We start from the raw sequence: 24429 nt of genomic DNA, 5'->3' as shown, positions 1-24429 counted from the left end.
TTTTAGCACAGACTGATAACTACAAAAGTAGATTATTTCTTGAGATGTATTACATTAACAAAAATAAAAACACTTTAAATTATAAAACGGACACTGGACAGTTAAGTAACATATATTGTAACATATTGAACAAAATGTATAAATATTCAAAACAGCCAACATTCATCTTAATAACAACTAACCTTAATATTTCATCAAAGAAATATCATTCTTCTAACGTTTCTTTTATTGTTATTTTTATTTTTACATTTGAAATAATTTTAATTTTTTTGTCGTATAGCTGTAACGAACGTGCTTAAGACAATTTAATCTTGACATTCAATATTTCAAATACTTTAATGTCAGTTTTTATTTGCGAAATCTTTTAAATTCTGTGAGTGTTTTAAAATGTATTTGTACGCCATTTTTTGTAATGTTTAAATTGTTTTAGTTTACTCCTGAGGAAGCTATTAAATAAATGGCGAAATATTGAGTATCTCAGAAAAAAGAAAGATTTTCATTACAGACCACTTTACCCGATAATTCGAACGTATTTATAAATTATTTTTTGGTCGAAATAATCACTTCTAATATATATATATATATATATATATATATATATATATATATATATATATATATATATGTGTGTGTTGAAAGGAGTCTGAAAAATAATATCGCGCCGAGTTTCGAATTGTAACCCGTATTGTAATAAATTATATAGTGTGAAATAAAATAGAATAAGATTTTCACAAACCTTTCACAGGAGTGTCACATGATCCCCTTCCCTATTTAAAAAAATTGAGGGTGTGGCTGTCACTTGAAGGTAGTTCATGGAAATACCGAAAATAAAAATCAAAAAGAATGGAGGATTTCCTCAAAAGTAATAAAGTAAACATATATTCTGTAAAAAATTTGGTTATCTGTAATGCTACCGTTCACTTTTTTTGATACCAAAAGTCCTACCTAGCTTAAAGTAATATTACAATCATTTATTATTGTAATATATAATTTCATTTTTTCTGTTTTTTTTTTCTCTGCAATTATTTACTTTCCTCTTTTGGCTTACTATACCTTAATTTTTATAGGTATAATTTAGATTTTATTTTAAAGACATTTTTCATTAATCTTTTCTTTCGAAAATCTCTGTTAAGTATTCTATCTGTGCACATATTCTGGATCTAATTTAATAATAATAATATGTAACAGAGATTACCAAGTAATAAGAACGTAAATGACGCAGGTTTCATAATTATATCTACAATATGAAAAAAAAACAAATTTTATTATAAACAATTTATTTTTAGATACAAAAACATATAAAAATAATATAACCTCAATTTAACGTTCTTCTGCTACTAATTGCTACTAAAAGTTTCCAAAAATATGTTTTATTATATGTATTAAAATTCCTATATTAAACCATGTTTTATAATAAATCCTTTTCGAAAAAGACCTATTATAACAGAAACAAAAAAGTAATACAAAATAAAATTTAATTTTGACACTATTCTCTTTCCATAGTTCCAATCATTAAATAATTTTGAAAGATCAGTAACCGACCATTTCAAAATGTATTAAGTAGGTACTGCAAAGAGATGTAACACAGCTGTGTTCACTTTGTAGTAACATGGTAAAAGAAATTAGCTTAAATTGGAAAATCTAGTATCGATCTGGATACCAGTTGTTTCAGGAATAAAATGAACAGTCATTATTTTCTCCCCACAATAAGTTTTTTTTAGATCTTGAAATTTTTGTTGCAGTTCCTTATTGAGCTCTAACTTAAATCTTTTAATATTTGAATTCAGGACGCGATCATTTTTTACGTTTATTTTAATGTTGGGTATTCTACGTTTTAATCGAATTACTGACTTTTGACCATTCATTCTTGAATCGTTTTGGATTTTAGACTGTAATCTCTGTTTTTCTCTAATTCTATTTAAACGCATCTGTGCATAATTATTTGGTATACGTCTTTTGCGAATAGTATTATTGAGGGTAACGTTTTTTTTTAAATGTATCTTTGGTGTAGAAGTATCAATATCAGTGTCTGGTAATCTACCTATTCGTTGTTTAATAGGTCGCTTTTGACCATCACGTAGCAAAGGACTAACACCCGAAGTGCCATTTTTTTTGTAATAAATTTCCTGCGCTCTTTTTTTCCTTATTGAACGTTCTTTTATTGATTGTAGATTCTTCTTAACGGTATTTGTCTTAATGACATCTAAAATATAAATACAAATTAATAACTAAATTGAAATTCGTACAAAGGACATTAACAATGTTTTTATTAATTGCCTATTGTTCCATAAAGCTATATTAAATATAAATTTTATAGTACATATACAAGGTGAGACGTAATTATTGACAAAAAACTAGAATCAGGTTATTTGGACCAAAATAAGGCTATTGGACCAAATATTGCTTAATAAAATGTAAATAGATATGAAGATACTGCGTGTTATAGTTTATTTTTTTTTTGTTTTCTGTTATAATTTCACTGTATATTTATAAATTGTTATCAAAATCGGCAAAGTAGCGTAATTTTAGACAAGGTATATTATGTTTATTTATTGTTTTCCATTTTCTGATTTATTTAAATTTATAAATCTAAAATGTTAAGATGACGACATTGTTTTATTGACCATACAACACGATGGCAATCACTGCGACATGTTACACGTTTCCACCTCTATATTCATTTCATAAAAAAATTAAAATAACGAGTATACAGAAGAATGGACAAACTAGAGCAACATTTAATACGATGAGAAAAGTATTATGCAGTAGAGACCTTAGTTTGCAACTCAAAATAAGAATATTAGGTTCATATGTGTTTTCGGTGCTGCTGTATGGGGTGGAGGCCTGGACCTTAAAGAAAAAGGTGAGCGATCGACTTGAAGCATTCGAGATGTGGACCTACCGAAGAATATTAAAAATAAGTTGGGTAGACCGAATAACAAATGTTGATTTTGAAAATTCCAGAACCATAGTCCCAATCCGCTTCTATAAACCAAGAATTATTGAGAGATAATTCTTGGGTTCTACCAAGAATTATTGAGAGATAATTCTTGGGTTCTAAACCAAAAGAGATGACGGCATACGGTTACCTTCGACTTGGAGACCTCTCATAAAGAAAATACCGTACGCCCACCCGTCAATCTAAATCCTACTGTTAGAAATGTTCGCGTAAATCCCCACGCTGGCCCCCACGCCAACCTCCACCCAAGCCACGTCACCATCGACGGTATAAATGACCCGTCCTCTATACCCAGCACCAGTAATGCATTGATTAGTGATCGGTATAATACTGTCTGGGAGCTTGGGAGACTGAGACCTCGGAAGCCCTGAAGAGGATGTCGAAAGCTCGGCTCAATGAGAATCGACGCGGTTCAACCCGGAAGACTGTTGAGTTTAATATGAATTCCTGTAATAGTATTAATCTTAGCTCTCGGTTTAATATATATATATATATATATATATATATATATATATATATATATATATATGTATATATATATATATATATATATATATATATATCTATTCAAATGTTGAGAGAAAGTTAAACGAAAAATCAATCAACTATTCAGAATCAACTATCAAGAAAAAAGTGAAGCCGATGAATTAATTGTGAAAATCGCTACGCAAGATGAATAAACTGAAAATTATTGTAACAGAACATGTCGAAGATACTAAGCATTGAAGACATTGAACATGCAAGTAGTATTTTTGAACGAATGCGACATAAGTCATTCATTAAGAGCATAGGCGCAAAATTTCGGGTCAATGCTTTTTAAATGCATTCGTTTTTTTTTTCGAATCCTGAGAAAACTAACAAATATTTTTGAAAAATTTAAACGCAGAATGAAAGATTACATTATTACCAATGGCCGAAAGTCCCTTAGAATATATAAAAAGTTTTTTTGAATGAGATATTCATAATAAATATATTCATATTTATCATATCATATTTATTTATCATATGAATAAATAAAAACTTTTTGTTTATTCTAATGGACTTTCGGCCCTCAGTAATAATGTATTCTTTCATTCTGCGTTTAAATTTTTCAAAACTACTTATTAGTTTTCTCAAGATTCGAAAAAAAATGAATGCATTTAAAAAGCATTGACCCGAAATTTTGCGCCTACGCTCTTAAGGCAACCACTAAAATTAATGGCATCAAATTATCGCTTGTTTCTACAGTGGATGATTTCAATGGGCATATTAAAAGATGCTACTATCAGATTCAAGTTTGGCATGGGAACAAAAAAATTGAGCCAACTGATTGGGGGTGGAGTAGACATGAAGGATCATTGCAAACCATCAGACTGCAACAAAGTCTAGCACCACAAGAACTCATATTTGCAACTACAAAAAAGGATGCTGTGCATCATTTTTTTTTGCAACTCAACTTAAAAGTTGCTCAAAAATATAATATTCTTTTCTAATTTTCCAATGTCAAATATTTTACATATTTTACCTAAGATGATTAGTTTTAAAAGCATGAAAATATTTACACAAAATATATAAATCTAACTTGGTAAAAAAATAGTGGGTTAATATAAATGATGTATCGAATTGTATAAATATGCCCTTTTTTTTGTAATAAGGGATGATTTTAAAATTTGTAGTGTAAAAATATTTCAGTTAAAAACAATCAAAAATTTAATATAAATAAAGTATGACAAATTCATTTAATTGTCTTTTTTTAATGTTTAAATGAACATGGGATGCTTTATAGGGGTTAAAATAAATAAAAAGGTTTGACAGATCATAAATAATATCTCCCAGTATCATACAACCTTAATTCAAACCATATGAATGTTTTTCAACTTATTAAATATTTCAATTGGGTGTAGTTAGGGTCAATAAGGTGTAGTTTTCACCCCTTAGAATAATAAGCAGATATCGACATGGGGTAGATTTTGAGGTTAAGGGTAAATAGGTGTTAATTACAAAATTTCATAAAAATCGATGTGTGTTTATGGAAATCGGAGATTGTACTATACTTTTTCCGTAGTACACTGGACTATAAAGAACAACTGAACATGCCTTTTCGTCGTGTACAACAAAATTTAGAATTATAAATAACGAGGTTGTGTTGTTATTTCATGAACATAACACCAGATAATCTAACAAATTTTCAAATTTTTTGTGAGTTGGATACTTTATGTGTACCAAGCAACCACAAAAATTGTCTTGTGGGTATAAACAAATCATATCCCACATTTTCATTAGTAAAATGATTGTTATGCGACATTCCAATCGAATAAGTAATAGTAGCTTTAAAAAATGCAAAAATGCACACGAAGTGACTTTTATGCACAACAATCATCTGCCCAAAGACTTTTTATAAATGAAACTTCCGTTTTTCTGGAAAATGGTTAAAATTATCATGTTTAAACAAGAGTACCAATATTATATAATGATGTTCTCTCTTCGGCATATTTTCTAACCCAAATTACTAAAAAGATTCGATTTAATTTCTCATCAGGGGCCATTCACGCAGCCCACCCTGTAACAACATAAATAAAGTAAATAAAATAGTATTCCTTGTCTGAAGTTATGTCTCGGTGCCGATTTTGATAAGAATTTATGAATATAATGAATCTGTTATGATAATGAATGAAACTAAACTCTGACAAAAAATTAAAAAATATAATACGATATTCGACCAAAACGCAGGTTGTGGTATCTAATAAATCAGAATAAAATCGCGAAAAAGAAATCGCATAAGAACAAAAAATACCATGGGCACTTAATTTGTTAATTATTTTTTTGACTATACATCCCGCTAATTCTTTACACTCCAGTTACTCGGGCTATTCACCTCCAAATTTTGTCGAAATGAACCGATTCATTTGAAATTTGGTGAGTTGATGGGAATGTGCTCAAATAACAAAAGTTATATAACGCCAATGTGTACTTCAGCCCCATGGCTGATTGCCACCCCTTCTCGTGGTTTGCTCAAAATAGTTACGGGAATCGATAGAAGATGCCACTTTTGTTCTATAGAGTTTTTTCAGAATCAGTACTGTTTGAGCTATTTATACTTGGAAACAAAAAAGTCATGTTTTTTAACGGGTTTTCATGAATAACTCAAAAATGTGCCTGATCGAAAAAGTATGCAAAACAAAAATAAAGCTTATAAAAGAAGAATGAGATTCATTTTTTACAAGATATTCTACATACAATCCAAAGTGAGATATGGTCGGTGAAAGGAGACATTTTTTTACGAATATTTGGATCAATACACTCAAAGTTAAATTGTAAGAAAAAGGTTGATTTTTTGGGGGCAATGATATCAAAGTTTTTTATAGTCCATGAAAAAATCTTTAAAATGGGCACTACAAGAAGTCATGTGCCTGTAAACTGAGTAAGTTACAGCTCGTAAAAGATCCACTAGAATCAAAATTAATCGTTTTCCTTTTACATTACATTTTATTTCAGTGTTCTTCATTAAATCCAGGAGTTTGACTGGTTTAAAATGCATTATTTTTGAAAAAAGTTATATTAAATAATTGTATCGTCGATTTTGAAAATTTCTAAAAAATTGTTATTTTTTCAAAAAATTTTTAAAAAATATATACGTAAAAAATGAAACGAATACAAAAATGTATTTCTTTTTTCAATAAATAATCTCGTTTTTTATAAACTTCTGTACCGTAAAAAATAATAGGAATATCACTGATTAAAATTTATGTCTTAGTGTTTCTATTGCGGTGTTTCTACAGGGTTAACACCCCCTGTTTCTAATGCTTCAAACCGTAATTTTTCAAAATTGAAGGGTAGTTTGGATTTCTAATGAACCTAGCCTTGTAAGCCTTGAAATTAACTTTCAAATGACTATGTATAAATATATCAAAACTTGAACATTAACTGACTAATTAAAGAAAAACAAATTATATTTTTGGAAGATAATTTTGGAGCGTGAAAAATATACGCATTTTGAAGCTCTCACATATCTAAAGTACGCATAATAGTTTTTTAAATGAATAGCTCGGAACCAACAACATTTTCATTTATAAAAATGATACGAGTCGTTCACCGTGATTCGGGGGCACGTAAAGGGTTGCTTTTTAAGGGTTAAAAGTTTGAACTAGAAACCAATGAAACATCATTTTACAAGCTATGTATGAATTGTTATTGATTTTAGTTCATCAATTAAGCATTTCACATCGTGAAAAATTATTTTTTTTAACGTTATTTACGTCATACGCGGTGGTTTCTAAGGGTTGAAAATTTGTATTAAAGTACAAATTATTATTGAATATGTTTATTTTACTTAATTCAATCAGATTTTAATGCCTTAAATCCACATTTTCAGCTAAATCTATGCAGTCCGACAGAATTGGGAGGTAAGGTCTTATTTTCCGCTCAAGTTACTAGACTATTTGATAAGGTGAAAATTAGTATTATTGTACATAACTTTCGAAAAAAATATGCATAAGTGGGTATATTTAACAGCACAAATTCATTTTAAAAGTTAATTTTAAATAATAGTAACAAGGTCATACCATCCAACGATTGCAGAGTTGTAGTTTCCTCGACATCTCGGTTTATCTTGAGTTCTAGTGGCGCTAAAATCAAAATCAGGCATGTTAAACTTCGATTATATACAATGCAGGTCTAAACTATAACATATTTTTTCCGAGCCAAAAAAACTAAAAATTCAACAATTTTTTGTATAACAAACTAATAGACATAATAATAATTAATGTTCATAAAATAATGGACGTTCAGAGACATATTTTTTTTAAATGATGGATTGGCCCCATTTTGTAAAAAACTTTAACGTAAGATTATATGGAAAATAATACTTCATTTGAAAGCTCTCTTCAAGATGTTTTCAGTATCACCTACACAATTATTCACGTCAGCTTCAAAATATTCATTTCATATCATAAAAATTGAAACGACATCAAGATCGTACTAGGAGATATGAATGCTCAAATAGGCAAAGAAGAACTTTTCTTAGGAACCATTGGTAAACATTCACTCCATCAAAATACCAATGAAAATGGAGAATTACTTATCAACTTTGCCAGTAGAAAAAACATGATCATAAGTTCGACTTTTTTCCCACACCCCGACATACACAAAGCGACATGGATTATGCCTGGAGGAACAACCGCCAACCAAATTGATCATGTCTTAATAGACAAACGGGCCGCCAAGCATACAAGATGTGAAGAGCCGAAGAGGAGCGTGCTGCGGATCTGACCATCTCCTAGTACAGATAAAATACAGATGCAGAATTAAGAGAAACAGGAGGGAAAGACAGGAACAAAGAACAGAACAGCTAGATATACAAAAATTGAAACAACAAGATGTCAAACAGAACTATGAGACAGAAATAACACAAACACTGACAGACACAGGCAGTCTAGGCACCGAAGAACATTGGGAAGAATTCCAAACAAAAGTTATTGATGCAGCAAGAAAAATCATAGGCAAGAAAAAGAAAAATACAAAATGGGAATGGTTCAATGACGAGTGTAATAAGGCCATACAGAAAAGAAATGAAGAACGCAAGAACTATATGGAAAGAAGAACCAGAGAAAGAAGGGCAAGTTACCAAGATACAAGACGGAGGGTCGATAAAATATGCCGAACAGAGAAAAGAAAATACTAAAACGGCAATATACAGAAAATGGAAGAAAATCTTCAAAGCAACAATATAGATAATAAGACAGGCGTACAAATATCTACGCAATTATATATGCAGAAATCAAGAAGGGCAAATAACCAGTGATCCAAAAGAAATAAAATCAGTCTGGAAAACCTATTTCCAAACTCTTTTAGGGACACAAGAAAATGAAGAGCATATGGACATGCATCACAATGAGGGAGACCGAAAATATAGAACCCCCAACGATGGAAGAGGTAAAACAGGCAATACGAGCACAAAAGAACAATAAGGCTCCAGGTATTGACAACGTCCCCCCTGAGCTATATAAATTAGGTGGCGATCACCTAGTAGGACAAATGCATGTGGTCATGAACAAGATTTGGAATGATGAAAAGATCCCTAACAGATCCCTAACGATTGGAAAACCGGGATTATATGCCCAATCTATAAAAAAGGGGATAAACTAAAATGCGAAAATTATCGCGGCATAACCCTCTTGTGCACGGCGTACAAAATTTTTACTTACATACTAAACAAACGACTCCAACATAGTGTTGCCCAAAATCGGTCTTGGTCTTGTTCTTGCGTTTTCGCAAGACCAAGACCAAGACCGCCTAATTTTAGCAAGACCAAGACCAAGACTGACTGCAAGATTTACGCAAGAACAAGACTAAGCCTGCGAGACTCTTGCGTCTTGCAGTTAGGACTGAGTGTCGTTTTAGCGAGAATTGTAGTTCGGGTATATGCTTAAATACTTAAGAGACAAAAAAAATATGTAATAAAATTTTAAAAAACTGGACTTATGCGCATTACGAACAATACCATAAACATACATCAAAATCATCAATCAAAATATTAATTAAAAACAACACATTTGACACGTGCTCAGAGATCATAATTACAATTTAAAAATAAAATATTTTGTACATTCTTTTCCAGCATACGACTTCTTCGCTCTGAAATTAATTGTCCAGATTTATAGTCGCCCTCTAATCATAAAATAATCTTGCATTGATACGTCGACAGTAATATCATATCGAAATTTTTTAAAAATATGTCACCTTAGCTATAAAAAATATAACACTATTATTACGGACACCCACTTAATAATTCAATTTTTTTCCCATTATAATTTAGTTAGGAGGAATCTAAATAAACAAATCTTATCGGCCTAAGACTAAACATTGTTTCTGCTGAGTGTGCGATGAGATCATTCGGTTAAACCAAATTTGCTGAAAGAGCGCGATAATATTCAAAAGTTTATTAATAACAGATAATGTAGCTTACCGTGTAAACAAAATACCGAAATATTTAGAATAACGAAGTAACGATATATAATTCTCGGTTTGTTATTAGATACTTAGGGTATTGAATAGTAACGGACATTTATAGTAGGTACTTTTTCGACATTACTAAACTTCATTTGACAAAGTTTACAATTTGACACGGGGGACAAAAATTCAAATAGTTTTAAAATAGTCGGAGTAGTGAGCGTTGGACTTATAGATATAGAGTTTTTCGAAATAATTTATGCATCCCAAATTGCTTTGTTTGAATTGTGCCTACATAGAAAGGTTAAAATGAAAATGAAAAACAGAAACACTTGAGGTTTAAGGAAGCATCTAATATCTTTTCACAAAAAAGAATTACAAATATTTCTTCCTGAAAAACCAAAATTCTGGTTCCTAAAAAAATATTCCTACTACTTTATTTTGGTAAAGTAGATATCTCCTTAATTTAAAATAACTTCTTTTGATTATCATTGCTTTCTTACCTATTCTTTATTTTTTCAAGTTAGTTTTTTATATAAAAGTAGAGCTAAGATTGTTAGTAACATTTATGTTGCTTTAATAAGATAATAATAGATTGTTATCTTATCACCTAAAGAATATGTGCCCTTGATACCTGTATTTGGATTTTTGCCACGTACCAATCTTTTTTAAGATTTCCATTTCATATATGGTGGAGGTCCATCAATACTTTTCTAGACAGAAAATGTTCTTTAAAATACAGTCAAGTTTATGTCATTAATTTGGTTTTTTTGTGTTTTAAACATGTTTGATTGAATTTCATGGGGCATGGTAGATAGCTGGGTTAGTTAGAGCATAGGCACGGATCGCTTAGATCGTGGCTTCAAACTTCCCTAGTAACGTTTAATAAATAGCAATAGGCTAATGGGTAACTGCAAGACTTGCAAGACTCTTGTTGCAAGACCAAGACCAAGACCCGGAGTGCAATACCAAGACCAGGTGTATTGGCGCAAGACCAAGACCAAAACTGTCTAAGTCTCGTCTTGTTCTTGCATTTGGGCAATACTACTCCAACAACTAACTGAAAATATTGTCGGGGAATATCAAACCGGTTTCCGACAAGGAAGATCTACAAATGACCAACTATTCAAACTAAGCCTAATAAAATACTCGTTTGTATAGTATGTGGAAATAGTTATCACATCTCATGTGCTGTGAAAAACAAAGTGAAATTCTTCAAGATAGGAGATTCACGTGTAATCTGTTGCCAAAATAGTGATGGACAACCCATCGAATCATTTAGTGCCATAGCGATAGAAAATCAGTGGTTAAAAAGGCTGTTAGCTGAAAAAGATGATAAGTACAATTTATTATTAAATAACAATAATCTATTAAAATCAAATAATGAACACTTGCTAGAAAAATTAAATTTATTGAAATCAGAAATAACCAGAACCAGAATCTCACAAAAACCCAACTCAACTGTTAATGAGGGTTTAATAAAAACTCAAGGTAATGAAGATAAGACGGCCAGTGTCCAGTTGACTAATTCTAAATACAAAACAAACAATGAAACTGACTCAAATAAAAATTTTAATGATAAAAACACCAAACATGTTGAAAGGAATTCCAATATACAGGGCATTTCAAAAATTACTGCAAACAAATTAAATGCACAATTAATGGAAATTCAAACCAAACAAACATGTGACTACAATACAAATTTAGGTGTTGAGAATGAGGAAAGCACAAAAATAAATCTTAATCATATCACAACAGGGGGTTCAGAGAATAAAGCCGACGATGAAGGATATCAGATTGTGACAACAAGACGCAAGAAAATAATGGGAACTGGAATTGGTGATAAGGATTTCCATGGAAAATCCGAAAAACCAGACAAAAAATTGTGGCTATTCATCTCAAAAGTTCCGGATAGTGTAAATGAGGACCACATCAAGAATTTCATAATAACTAAGACAAACTGTGAGAATATACAAGTAAAATTGTTACCAACTGACCATAAAAGAAGGGATAATCAATGTTTTATGATAGGTGTACTACCTGACTTAAGGGAAGAAATTTACAATCCTGCTTTTTGGCCGAAAAAAATTGGCATTGAACGATTTAACTTTAGGTTAGGAAGAAGATTCTTAGATCGAGAGCATCATAATAGAGGTCTGTCAACTGGAGAAGATAGACCAGACTCTTTTTTAGTCAAGTAAATCCAAGAGAAACGTTAGTTTTATCATCACCAGACAGTTGTTTAAAAATATTGCAACTAAATGCTCAATCTTTGACAAATAAGTTACTCAAACTTGAAGTCTTAACATTGCAGGAAACACCTGATATAATTTGTCTATCAGAACATTGGTGTACTGAAGAAAACATCCAATTTATGACCCTGAATGGATACAACATTGCCTCTTATTTTTGTCGAAAGTTCCATATCCATGGAGGATCCATCATCTACATCAAAACTGATATTAAATTCAAAACATTAGATGTCTGTAACTTAGTGAAGAAATGGTGTGTGAGTGCTGTGCGATTTCTCTGTTTATAGCCAATAGGAAAATTTGTGTTATTAGTGTTTATCGTTCGCCATCAGGAGAAGTTCAGAGTTTTCTGTGTAAATTACATAATATATTGGAGCTATGCAGTAAGTCATATCATGATATTTATATTTGTGGGGATCTAAACATTGATTATCTTGTCATGTCTAATAATAAGCAATCTTTTAACGAGTTTTTAGTAAGTTATAATCTGAGAGTCACATCTGAGGCTCCTACAAGAGTTTTCGTAGATAAAGTAGGTAAAACATCATCTACAAAATTGGATTACATATTGACAAATATCGAACCACATCTTTATAAATCAAATGTGTTCGAGGGTCACTTCAGTGACCATAAAGTATTTTCACTTATGAAAAAGACAGAAAAGATTTTAAATGAAAAAGACAGAAAAGATTTTATTTCACGTTCAAAGCGTCTATGTATCTATTGATACGTATTTCGCTTTAATAAAGCTCATCAGAATAGTTATTCATAGCCGTTCTTAACGTGAAAAATAAAATTCTCTGTCTTATTAGAAGTAACAATAACATGACTTCGTTATGGACGCAATAGCGACATCTGACAGAAAAATCGGTAAGATAGTTTCGAAACAAATTCAGATTTCTGCTTTAATCTGGAGCCTTCTAAAAATTGCAAGACATGACCAGACGATGATAAAGATGTTAAAGAAGACATGGGGAATCTAAAATTTGCATTCCACGACATGTCTATTCATCTAGGCAGAAATCCTAACGAATTTGTTTCTCGTACTCATACAGAGTAGATCCGAAGAAAATGAAAAAGACAGAAAAGATTTTATTTCACGTTCAAAGCGTCTATGTATCTATTGATACGTATTTCGCTTTAATAAAGCTCATCAGAATAGTTATTCATAGCCGTTCTTAACGTGAAAAATAAAATTCTCTGTCTTATTAGAAGTAACAATAACATGACTTCGTTATGGACGCAATAGCGACATCTGACAGAAAAATCGGTAAGATAGTTTCGAAACAAATTCAGATTTCTGCTTTAATCTGGAGCCTTCTAAAAATTGCAAGACATGACCAGACGATGATAAAGATGTTAAAGAAGACATGGGGAATCTAAAATTTGCATTCCACGACATGTCTATTCATCTAGGCAGAAATCCTAACGAATTTGTTTCTCGTACTCATACAGAGTAGATCCGAAGAAAATGAAAAAGACAGAAAAGATTTTATTTCACGTTCAAAGCGTCTATGTATCTATTGATACGTATTTCGCTTTAATAAAGCTCATCAGAATAGTTATTCATCGTCTGGTCATGTCTTGCAATTTTTAGAAGGCTCCAGATTAAAGCAGAAATCTGAATTTGTTTCGAAACTATCTTACCGATTTTTCTGTCAGATGTCGCTATTGCGTCCATAACGAAGTCATGTTATTGTTACTTCTAATAAGACAGAGAATTTTATTTTTCACGTTAAGAACGGCTATGAATAACTATTCTGATGAGCTTTATTAAAGCGAAATACGTATCAATAGATACATAGACGCTTTGAACGTGAAATAAAATCTTTTCTGTCTTTTTCATTTTCTTCGGATCTACTCTGTATGAGTACGAGAAACAAATTCGTTAGGATTTCTGCCTAGATGAATAGACATGTCGTGGAATGCAAATTTTAGATTCCCCATGTCTTCTTTAACATCTTTATCATCGTCTGGTCATGTCTTGCAATTTTTAGAAGGCTCCAGATTAAAGCAGAAATCTGAATTTGTTTCGAAACTATCTTACCGATTTTTCTGTCAGATGTCGCTATTGCGTCCATAACGAAGTCATGTTATTGTTACTTCTAATAAGACAGAGAATTTTATTTTTCACGTTAAGAACGGCTATGAATAACTATTCTGATGAGCTTTATTAAAGCGAAATACGTATCAATAGATACATAGACGCTTTGAACGTGAAATAAAATCTTTTCTGTCTTTTTCATTTTCTTCGGATCTACTCTGTATGAGTACGAGAAACAAATTCGTTAGGATTTCTGCCTAGATGAATAGACATGTCGTGGAATGCAAATTTTAGATTCCCCATGTCTTCTTTAACATCTTTATCATCGTCTGGTCATGTCTTGCAATTTTTAGAAGGCTCCAGATTAAAGCAGAAATCTGAATTTGTTTCGAAACTATCTTACCGGTATTTTCACTTAGTGTAAATTTGCAAGCCAATAAAGTATCGAAAAAAGATAAAAAACCCATCAGTTACAGGGATATGTCAGATGAAAATATGCTGATGTTTAAAGCAGGGATTTCTTCTACAGTTTTTGATGAAGTTTATTCACAATTGAATGCTGAATATGCCACAAATTCCTTTGTTAGCATTTTAGATTACAATCTAAATTTATATTGTCCAATAAAAACACGGTATAAAGCACACAAAACAAATAAGGCTACATGGGTAACAAATGAGGTAAGACATGCTAGTGAAAAACTAAAAAATCTACACTGGATAGCAAAAAATATAGGGAGTCTCGAGTCTCAAGATACCTATAAACAGGCAAAAAAAGAATATAATTCTCTATTAATAAATACTAAAAAAAACTTTCATAGTGACTTAATTAATCAATCTTACAATATACCAAAAACAGTTTGGAATTTAGTAAACAGTGAAACTGGTAGGCAAAAGAACAGGTCTGATATTATTCTACATTATGATAATAAAATTATTACCAAGTCTTGTGATATTGCTAATTCGTTTGCCTCATATTTTGCTACAATTACAGAATACAATCTTCAAACTCATTTTGGCACATCGTTACCTTCTTCTTGTATTACCTCAAAAATGTGTAACAAAACATTTTTCTTTTTACCGGTAACTCCAATTGAAATAAAAAATACAATCGATCAACTAAAAAATAAGCCTAGTACTGGTATTGATAACATATCTGTAAAAATAATAAAACTGATAAGTGATCATATATCGATTCCTTTAACCCATTTAGTTAATCTCTCAATAACAACCAGCCAATTTCCATCCATATTTAAAATGGCAAAAGTTATTCCAATCTTCAAAAAGAATGACCCTCATGATATTTCAAATTATAGACCAGTATCTGTCCTTAGCATAATTTCAAAAGTAATAGAGAAGGTTGTATACAACAGAATGTTAAATTTTATAGAAGAATACAATTTATTAACTCCAACCCAACACGGCTTTAGATCAAAAAAGTCAACACTCACGGCTGCATGCAGCTTGTTTGAGCGTATTTATGATGAATTAGATAGTAGAAACCACGTGGCAGGACTATTTTTTGATCTATCACGTGCTTTTGACTGCTTAGATCTAACATTTATTCGCAACAAATTATATAACGTTGGTTTTAGAGGGATATTTCTAGAATGGATAATAAATTTCTTAAGTGACAGGAAGAGTGTTGTTAAGATGAAGGAATCAAGCTCAGAACCATACACGACAAATAAAGGAGTACCACAGGGATCCGTGCTGGGACCATTATTATTCCTAATTTTTATTAATGACCTACCAGATCACATAAGGGCACTTATAATATCAATGTTTGCTGATGATACCTCGTTAATAGTCTCTGCACGTACACTAGAGGAATTAAAAATGACAATGAAGACTGTTGTTGACTGCTTTATACGCTGGTGTAATACCAACAGACTAATATTAAACATTGACAAGACGCAAATTATTTATTTTCATTCATACAACTCATCTAAATATGACTATATCTTAACCATCCACGATAGAAACAATATGTTATCTTCCACTCACTCTACAAAGTTTTTGGGTGTATTCATTGATTGTAATCTCAAATGGTCAGAGCAAGTGAATTCAGTGAACATGAAATTGAATAAAGCTTTTTATGCTATATCTAGAATTAAAAACACACTACCCATCTCGGCATTAATGAACGTTTATTATAGCCTTGCTTACAGCCACATGTGCTACAATGTAATTTTGTGGGGGAACTCAGTAGATAGTAACAAAGTGTTCATTAACCAAAAAAAAATTATCCGTAAAATTTTTAATTTGGATTATCAACAGTCTTGTAAACCAGTTTTTATTAAACATCAAATTTTAACTTTCTACTGCCTATATATCTATAAATGATTACTTTATGTCAAAGAGGAAATCAATACATTTCCAGTAAATTCAGACAATCACTACTACAATACAAGAAGTGCTGAATCTTTACGAGTTCCTAAACACAGAACATCCAAATTTCAAAATTGCTTCAGATATATGGGACTGACCTTATACAATCATTTGCCAAAAACTGTGAAAGAAATACCACTTATCTCTAAATTTAAAAAAAATGTTAAAGATTTACTCTTAAGAAAAGCATATTATTCTATTAATGAATATCTTGAGGACAAACTGCAATAGCTTCATATTTTACTTGTAAAAATGTTATTTTATATATTTTATGTTTTGTCAATTTCTTTTACACTGTGAATATTGTATTATACACACTAATGTTTTTTATACCAAATTCTGTAGTGACGTATCCTATACATTTATTTTGAATGTCTTAAAGGATCAATAAAGATGACTATGACTATGACTATTCACAGTGAAACAAATTTTAAACAAATCGTGGAAATACGACATTGACGTCCACAACATATTCATAGATTTCAAACAAGCCTACGACTCAATTAATAGGAACAAGTTATATAAATATTGCAGAGCTTTAATATCCCCCAAAAATACATCCGACTGGTAAAAACAACAATGGATTCGTCAATGGCAACTGTCTCAGAGTCCAAAATGAGCTCACTGAAAACTTTATGATAGTCCAAGGATTAAAGCAAGGAGACGGGCTGGCACCGTCACCATTCAACCTGACCTCGGAATATGTGATAAGATAGCTGAAGATAGGAAGAGGTAATCTCCTAACAAATAAATCAATACAGATTGCCGCCTATGCCGATGATATCAGCATCATGTCTCGCAGAACAGAAGAGGCGGCAGAAATATATTCACAATTAAAAACAAAGGCAAAAGAGACCGGACTAGAAATAAATATTCAAAAGACAAAAAAGTTAACACCGGCAAGAGCTCGGGGAAACAGACGCACAGTTGAATTACAGGACGATATTGAAACGGTAGAAAGTTTCACATATTTAGGAGTTGCATTAAACACGGATGGAACAGAAGAACCAGAAATCCAAAGAAGAATAGTAAAGGGAAACAAAGCTTATTTTTCACTCGATCATGTGTTTCGCTCCAAAAACACACACTGGAGATCGAAAATCAGGGTCTACAAAACTATTATCAGACCAATAGTATGTTATGCATGCGAGACATGAGTAATGACAAAAGAGACAAAAAGAAAACTGGAAGTCTTCGAAAGAAAAGTCCTAAAAAAGAGCCCTAGATAGTAACATGCAGGGCGCAAGACCAAAAGGAAGACCACGGAAAAGATGGTAGGATGAAGTGGCAGCGGACGCGCAAAATTTGCTAGACGTGAGAACCTGGAGAAGATCGGCGCGGGACCGACAAGGTTGGAGGTATAGTTTGGAGGAGGCCAAGGCCCGATTTGGGCTGTAGCGCCATTGGAGAGAGAGAGAGATCATAAAAATTCGCAAAACTTATTTTCTGAACAATAATACTTAACTTAATCACTCTTTAAATGTTTAAAGACTACATGAGTTAACTAATAATGACACTGCAAATATGCAAAATGCATATATTGCATATTTTATGCAAATATCTCCGGATTTTGCATATTTATACAAAAATACACTGATTCGTCAGGAAGATATATCGCTCATCTAATGATTGTTTCCAGCTATCAGATCTTACCAAAATCCTATTTAATGTCATGCAAGCAATTAGAAAAAAACAACTCTGTAATAATATCACGTTTTGTACAAAAAGAAATATCACAAATTGTTCTTCCTGCAGCTGTTCCTAGCCATAAATTATTCCTTTTTTTATCCGATGTTGCACCATATATGGTCAAGACAGGACAAAATTTAAAAATATTTTATACCAACTTAATACACATTACTTGTTTACCACATTGAATGAAAATGGAAAAAGTTTCCTTTTGTAAACTCCCCGATATCAAGCACAAAAATGTATTCCTCAAATCTCCTATAAGAATTTAACTTTATAAGGAAATGCTTACAAATATTCCACTTCTACCAGAACCCGTTCTAGCATGATGGAGAACATGGTCGGAAACCGCTTTTTTCTATTCAGACTATTTCACAGATTAAAAAAATATAATTGACGCTTTAACGGATGAAAGTTCCAAATCTTTGCTAGATGCTAAACAAATTTTTAAAAACAACATTCTTCAGCAACATTCTTCAGCAATATTCTTCAGCAACTTTCATTAATTAAATCAAATTTTAGTTTGCTTCAAAAAAACCTTTTGTTACTGGTAGAAAGCATAGCCTTAATAAAAAAAATAAATCAGCTTGTCAAAATGTTAAAAGTGACACTGAAAAAGAACTTACTGAGGTACCTGACATTCTTGTTGGTAATTTTTGCGAAGAAATAGATTTAGAAACAAATATTTATGTGAATTTAAAATATACTCCCATTACATCCTGTTCCAGAAATGAACATATCATTTTAAAATATAAAATAAAAATATAGTTCTTTACACTTTTCTTAGTGTAGAATAAGTAAAATATTCACTAATATCAAGTTTGCTCGGGATACCCGACTGATTGGCACCACAGCCTCTTAAATAGTTTTCACACCTAAATACAAGAGGGGTAATCTACACTTTTAAACACCAAGTATTATTTTATTAATTCATTCTCACACGCCCTTGAGGCATGTGCATTTTAAAACACTCTCAATTCATATATAAATATTTCTCTACGCCGAAACGCGGGCATTTTTCTTATAAATACGGTTTTCTCTTTTACGTGTGATAAAGAAAGAATTATTTGATATTGTACTAGTCAGCTACGGTCGTTTTGAACCTCTCTACTCTAAAAATAGTTAATTATAAATTGATAAACCAAAAGTGGTTTATTTCTCTGGAGCTATATTTGCTCACATTAACAATCCTTATCCTTCAACGGTCACTGAAGAACCAAACCTATGGAGATACATTCACTCACAAGTCCTTTGAAGTAAGGCTTGGAATCAAAAGATTTCCAACCCTCGAATGTAGGTAGCCAGTTATAAGGCTCCCACACATCCGTTTGTGTGGAAAGAAGTTTCTCAATTTACATATATATGCACACAGATCGAAGCAATATTAAACTTTTATTGGAAAATTTTGAAAAACATTGGGTCATTTATTGTTTCCATATTTCTAAGGTATAGTATTTTACTTTTTTACTACTTGCATGACAATTAATTAGTAGATTACAATATTACTACTTATTTTTTAAATTTATGTGCATTGTTTTCTAATTATTAAAATAAGCATTAATTATTATACCATTATTAAATATATGTTTCCATTGACAGTATGAATATTTAATGCACATTTTCTAAAAGAAATGCATATTTTTGGGTAATTAAGTGGATATTTGTGTGCATATTTTTCACTTTTTTTTTTTTGATATTTGCCAAGTGTACTAATAATCATAATTATTAAATCAATGATACTTTTTGGGCTGAAATTGATAGTTATTAAGGTATCTTTGAAAAGAACTTAGTATTACTTATTATATAATTCCAAAATTATCATACAAAATGTTGCTTCTATGATACATTTAAATATGATATCACTAAAATATCATAAAAATAATGAAGAGATACTTAGTTTAGTAACCTAAAAATGTTACATAATAGTTACATACTATTCTTCCTCCGTTATACTAGGTGAATCACCTATTTAGACTTAATCTACCAGCATTGTCGTTCTACCTTTTTGGGGTCTCCCTATAGTTCTCTGTCCCATTGGTGATTCATCTCGAGCAATTCTCACCATTCTTCTTTTTAACATTCTGCTAATATGTTCACTCCACACCTTTTTCTGTTCAGCACCCAACCATTAATATCATCTACCTCAGATGGATTCCTTATGTTTTCACTTGTTTACATGTCTACAAGAGTCTTTCAGCTATGCCATAAAGTTCATTAAATATTATGGTTCAGAAAATATAGTAATGTGTGATCTGTATAACAGCCAGGCAGTGATTCGAGTGCTGAAGAAATTTGAGGTTGTGATGATTTTATACATGAAAAATTTGTAATTGTGATGTTAAATTTGATGCTGTTGGAACTTAATACCTTATTTGTATATATAGAGTTAACATGCCTTTTAAGTCCATTGCTGGATGGATAATTTCCATTGTTTTCTGTTCTTAGCTGTCAGCTTCCAATCTGTTTTCCATCTCTCTCACATCTTGCATCACTACATTTCTTTATTTCTTTCTTGGTCTTCCTCTTTTTTTGCCCTCAGGTACTCTTCAACCAATGTTCATGACTTGTCTATTACCTTGCATTCTTTCTAGATGTCTGAGCCATTCTAGTCTATGTTTTTTCACTACTTATAGCATACGATTGATACACTTCTACATTAGTTTGTCTTCTCCATTCTCACTCTACTACTTTTCCACCAAACATTCTGTGAAGTATCTTTCTTTCCCATGCTTCCAATCTGTTCTGTATGGTTTTGTTCATAGCCAATGTCCATATAGACTTGTGGGTTTAATAATAGTTTTGTATTTGAAATATCTTTGCCTTAATTATTTGTTCATGACCCCAGCATATCTGTTGCTTTTGCTCATTCTGAGGTTGTTTTCAGTTTCTTTCATACATGTATGGTTAATAAGGGTACCTAAGTACATATTCACCCACCTTCTCGAATTCTACAACTGATCCATTCTCCATCTATAATTTAAATGAGCCTCTAGTGTTTATTCAGTTTTTGCTTGAGATTTCCATATACTTAGATTTATTTATATTAACTTTCAGTCCCATTTTAGAGCTTTCCTGAATCAGTCCTTTGCCATACTTGCCAGTTCTTTTCCATTTCTTGCAATAATGCAATAATTATCAGTGAACACTAAGTATTGGTGCTCTTTGTAGAAAGGAGTACCTGACCTAATTTATCCCACTAACCCTTACAATTTTTTCTAGAACTATATTGAATAGCAAGGTAGATAATAGGTGTCCTTGACAAACTTGAACATTGAATTCTTCTGAGACTGTACCATTGCATTTCACAGCACAAATGGTTTTTCTAATTGTCATTTTTACCAATCTTACTATTTTTTCTAGTATTTGGATTTTTTTAATGTTTCTATTAATTTGTTTCTGTCTATTGTATCATAGGTGGCCTTGTAATTGAAATATACTTGTGCTGAAATGTTGTATTCATAGCAAATGATCAGAATTTGTTTTAAAACATTTTCAAGACTTTTTCGGGGTCTGTCTACTAGTTTTCTGTCCAATTGGTGATTTGTTTTGAGCAATTCTGACCATTCTTCTTACTAACATTCTGCTAATATGTTTATTACACTCTTTTTCCTGTTTAGCATCCAATTGTTAATATCATTTACCCCACATGTACTCCTTATGTTTCTCTGTCTAGAAGAGTCTTTCTAGCTATGCCATGAAGTTCGTTACATATTATGGTTCAAAAAATATGGTGAGATACTTTAGATGTGTGATCTATATAACAGCCATACAGTGATTGAATGCTGAAGAAGTTTGAGATTATGTGATGATAATTTGTAATTTTTTTGTTAAATTTGATGCTGTTGGACTTAATACCTTATTAAGTAAAGAAAAATGATAGTGTGATGAAGGAAATAAAGGGATTCAAAAAAAACCTAGTGACTGAAAATGAAAAGAGAACAACTAGCCAGATATATAATCATCATCAAAGCCTTGCAATCTTTGGAGATTACAGATAACAGCTAACACCAGAGCTTTTAAAAATCTTAAGTATTCTAGGTGGATTACTCCTCTTTATAATTTGCTGTATGTTTTTGTTGCTTGAACTTTCTAGTGGTCTTTCCTATGGTCACTATCAGGTAGCATAAAGTCAATTCTGCTTCAAATTTATACTTCTACATAATTAGATATTTCTGTGTCCGTGTAGTTTTTCCATAATCTCATGTACTTTGTTTTGTGTTGGTTTATCTCTAGCCATATTATCTTAGCTTCTTTACCTTACTATTAAATTGTTCTTATAAGTATTATCTTCTTTTTTTGCTATGATGACCAGATCATATGCATATGCTATTACTTAGAGCTGATTTGATATAATGTTTTTGTTCATGAAGTTAATTAATTTGTAAATTCCTGTTTTCTTTTTATTACTCCTAGTACTATATTAAAAATTATCGGAGGCAGGTAGCTGTTTACTTATCATTCAGAGGTCTGAAAAGGTATAAGGTATAGTACCGGTATAAATAGGCATAGAAATTGTAGCATTTCTTGATATATTGTTATAGATAGAATCGATAGTTTGTTCAATACACAGTTCAATTTTCAGAATATTCCGACCATCCTTAATAATGTAAGTAATTACCGAATTGCCGAACTCACCTTGCACTGTTTCTGATTGTATAGGCCTCCTTCTTGTCAGGCGAATCAACCTTCTGGGTGGAACTATAAAATTAAACCACTTGAACTTAAGATATACTCATAACAAACGATAAAAAAATAAAGATCGCTTATATTACCTAAATCTCCCATCTTAATAGTTTTAGAAAAAAAGATGTGCAACTATTTTAACATTTGAAAATCAAACCAATCAAACAATTCAAACCATAAATCTGCCATCAACAAATCAACAAGTCAAACAACATAAAAAAAACAAAAGAATCTGTCATGTTACACGTCAAATGTCAATCACTAAAAACTGACTATGTAAAGGGATCCATACATGTTGACGATTGAGTTATATTTATATACTACAGGATGAAAAATCAAGGAAAAAAATAATTAATTATAATGATGACTTATAATGATTATAATAGACTCATAATTACTTTTGTTTTGCAGATATCTCTTAAACTAGGTTTTTTTAAGAGTTCGCCCGGTAGAGATGGAGAGAGTAACACCGAGACGCAAGCTTCCATTTCTTGCCGTACTGTTAGTCTGAGATTCGTTTAGATTTTATAAAAATGAGCTTTTTTATTTGCCGTTCAGAGTTTAAATCATCGATCCACTTGATCACAGTGAAGTGAATGTGTTTTGTTCGCCTGGTCCGCGTGACTATCTGACTGCCATTTTTGACCGTTACAATACCAAAGAGTAGAAAGAATATTTTTTATTATTTGTGTGTATATTTTTTTTCTTCCTTTCGACTAGTTGCGTCTAGGGAGGACTGTCCTACGATTGGATGGTTTTTGATTCATGATCTTGTTTGATTGGTTTCGGTGCCCTTGATCCAGCTTCCTGGTCCTTTCGGTATGATGGTTTTTGATTCATAATCTTGTTTGATTGGTTTTGGTGCCCTTGATCCAGCTTCCTAGTTCTTTCGGTATGTTAAATTTTACAAAGTCATCTTCCTTCCAAATCCGCTTAGCGTGATTCTCTGCCTAAAAGTATCAGCATTGATTATAAAATTGGGTGGTTTATAATCAATGGTATCAGGTACAATGGATTGTCTAATATCCTGGTTACTTCTTAAACGTATCTTTTCCTCTTATATTTATTTGTTTTGTTGATTTTTTACTCTACTTCTTCAGGTATCCCTTCTAACAAAGGTTGGTGATAACTTGGTAGGCCTCTTGCTTATCTGAGGTTTTTCTTATTAGCAACTAAAAGTCTATTGCCAGATCATTGTTTAATGTAGCTTAGCCACGTTATCTATCGTCTAGCAGAATATCGTCTGTACTTAATGTATCTTTCCACTATTATTTCTTGTTCTTTTTGCTCGATTTTATCTATTAAAGTTTGTAGATCTTGTTCGTTGTCAGCGATTAGTAGAATGTCGTTGGCATATCGAATGTAGTTGATTTTATCATTGACTTTTATACCTTCCTGTACGTCATTTACGTCATGTAACATTAAACAATAGATGGGATAGAACGCAAGCTTGTCTAAAGTATAGTTTCCACCAGAGGAACATGAAG

The 24429-nt window shown here is 31.5% G+C and overlaps 1 protein-coding gene across 1 annotated transcript; it reads right to left on the bottom strand.

Annotated features, from left to right (window-relative positions):
- Window positions 1–1266: 1266 nt before the first annotated feature.
- On the bottom strand, window positions 1267–23163 carry LOC140439870 (uncharacterized). The gene is made up of 4 exons (XM_072530040.1): window positions 23032–23163; window positions 22895–22957; window positions 7501–7563; window positions 1267–2203 (listed from the first exon to the last, which is right to left on the bottom strand). Exons 1-4 carry the CDS (start codon window positions 23042–23044, stop codon window positions 1623–1625), a joined length of 720 nt encoding a protein of 239 aa, XP_072386141.1. The 5' UTR covers window positions 23045–23163; the 3' UTR covers window positions 1267–1622.
- Window positions 23164–24429: the final 1266 nt, after the last annotated feature.

The sequence above is a fragment of the Diabrotica undecimpunctata genome, chromosome 1 (assembly GCF_040954645.1).
Source record: "Diabrotica undecimpunctata isolate CICGRU chromosome 1, icDiaUnde3, whole genome shotgun sequence".
Lineage (NCBI taxonomy): Eukaryota > Metazoa > Arthropoda > Insecta > Coleoptera > Chrysomelidae > Diabrotica > Diabrotica undecimpunctata.
This window is presented reverse-complemented; position numbering and strand designations above follow the sequence as displayed.

Coding starts and splice junctions, on each gene's coding strand:
- LOC140439870 (XM_072530040.1), bottom strand. Junction 7,564..22,894: donor ACAATCAGAAACAGTGCAAG/GTGAGTTCGGCA, acceptor TTTTGATTTTAG/CGCCACTAGAACTCAAGATA. Junction 2,204..7,500: donor AACTCTGCAATCGTTGGATG/GTATGACCTTGT, acceptor TTTATATTTTAG/ATGTCATTAAGACAAATACC.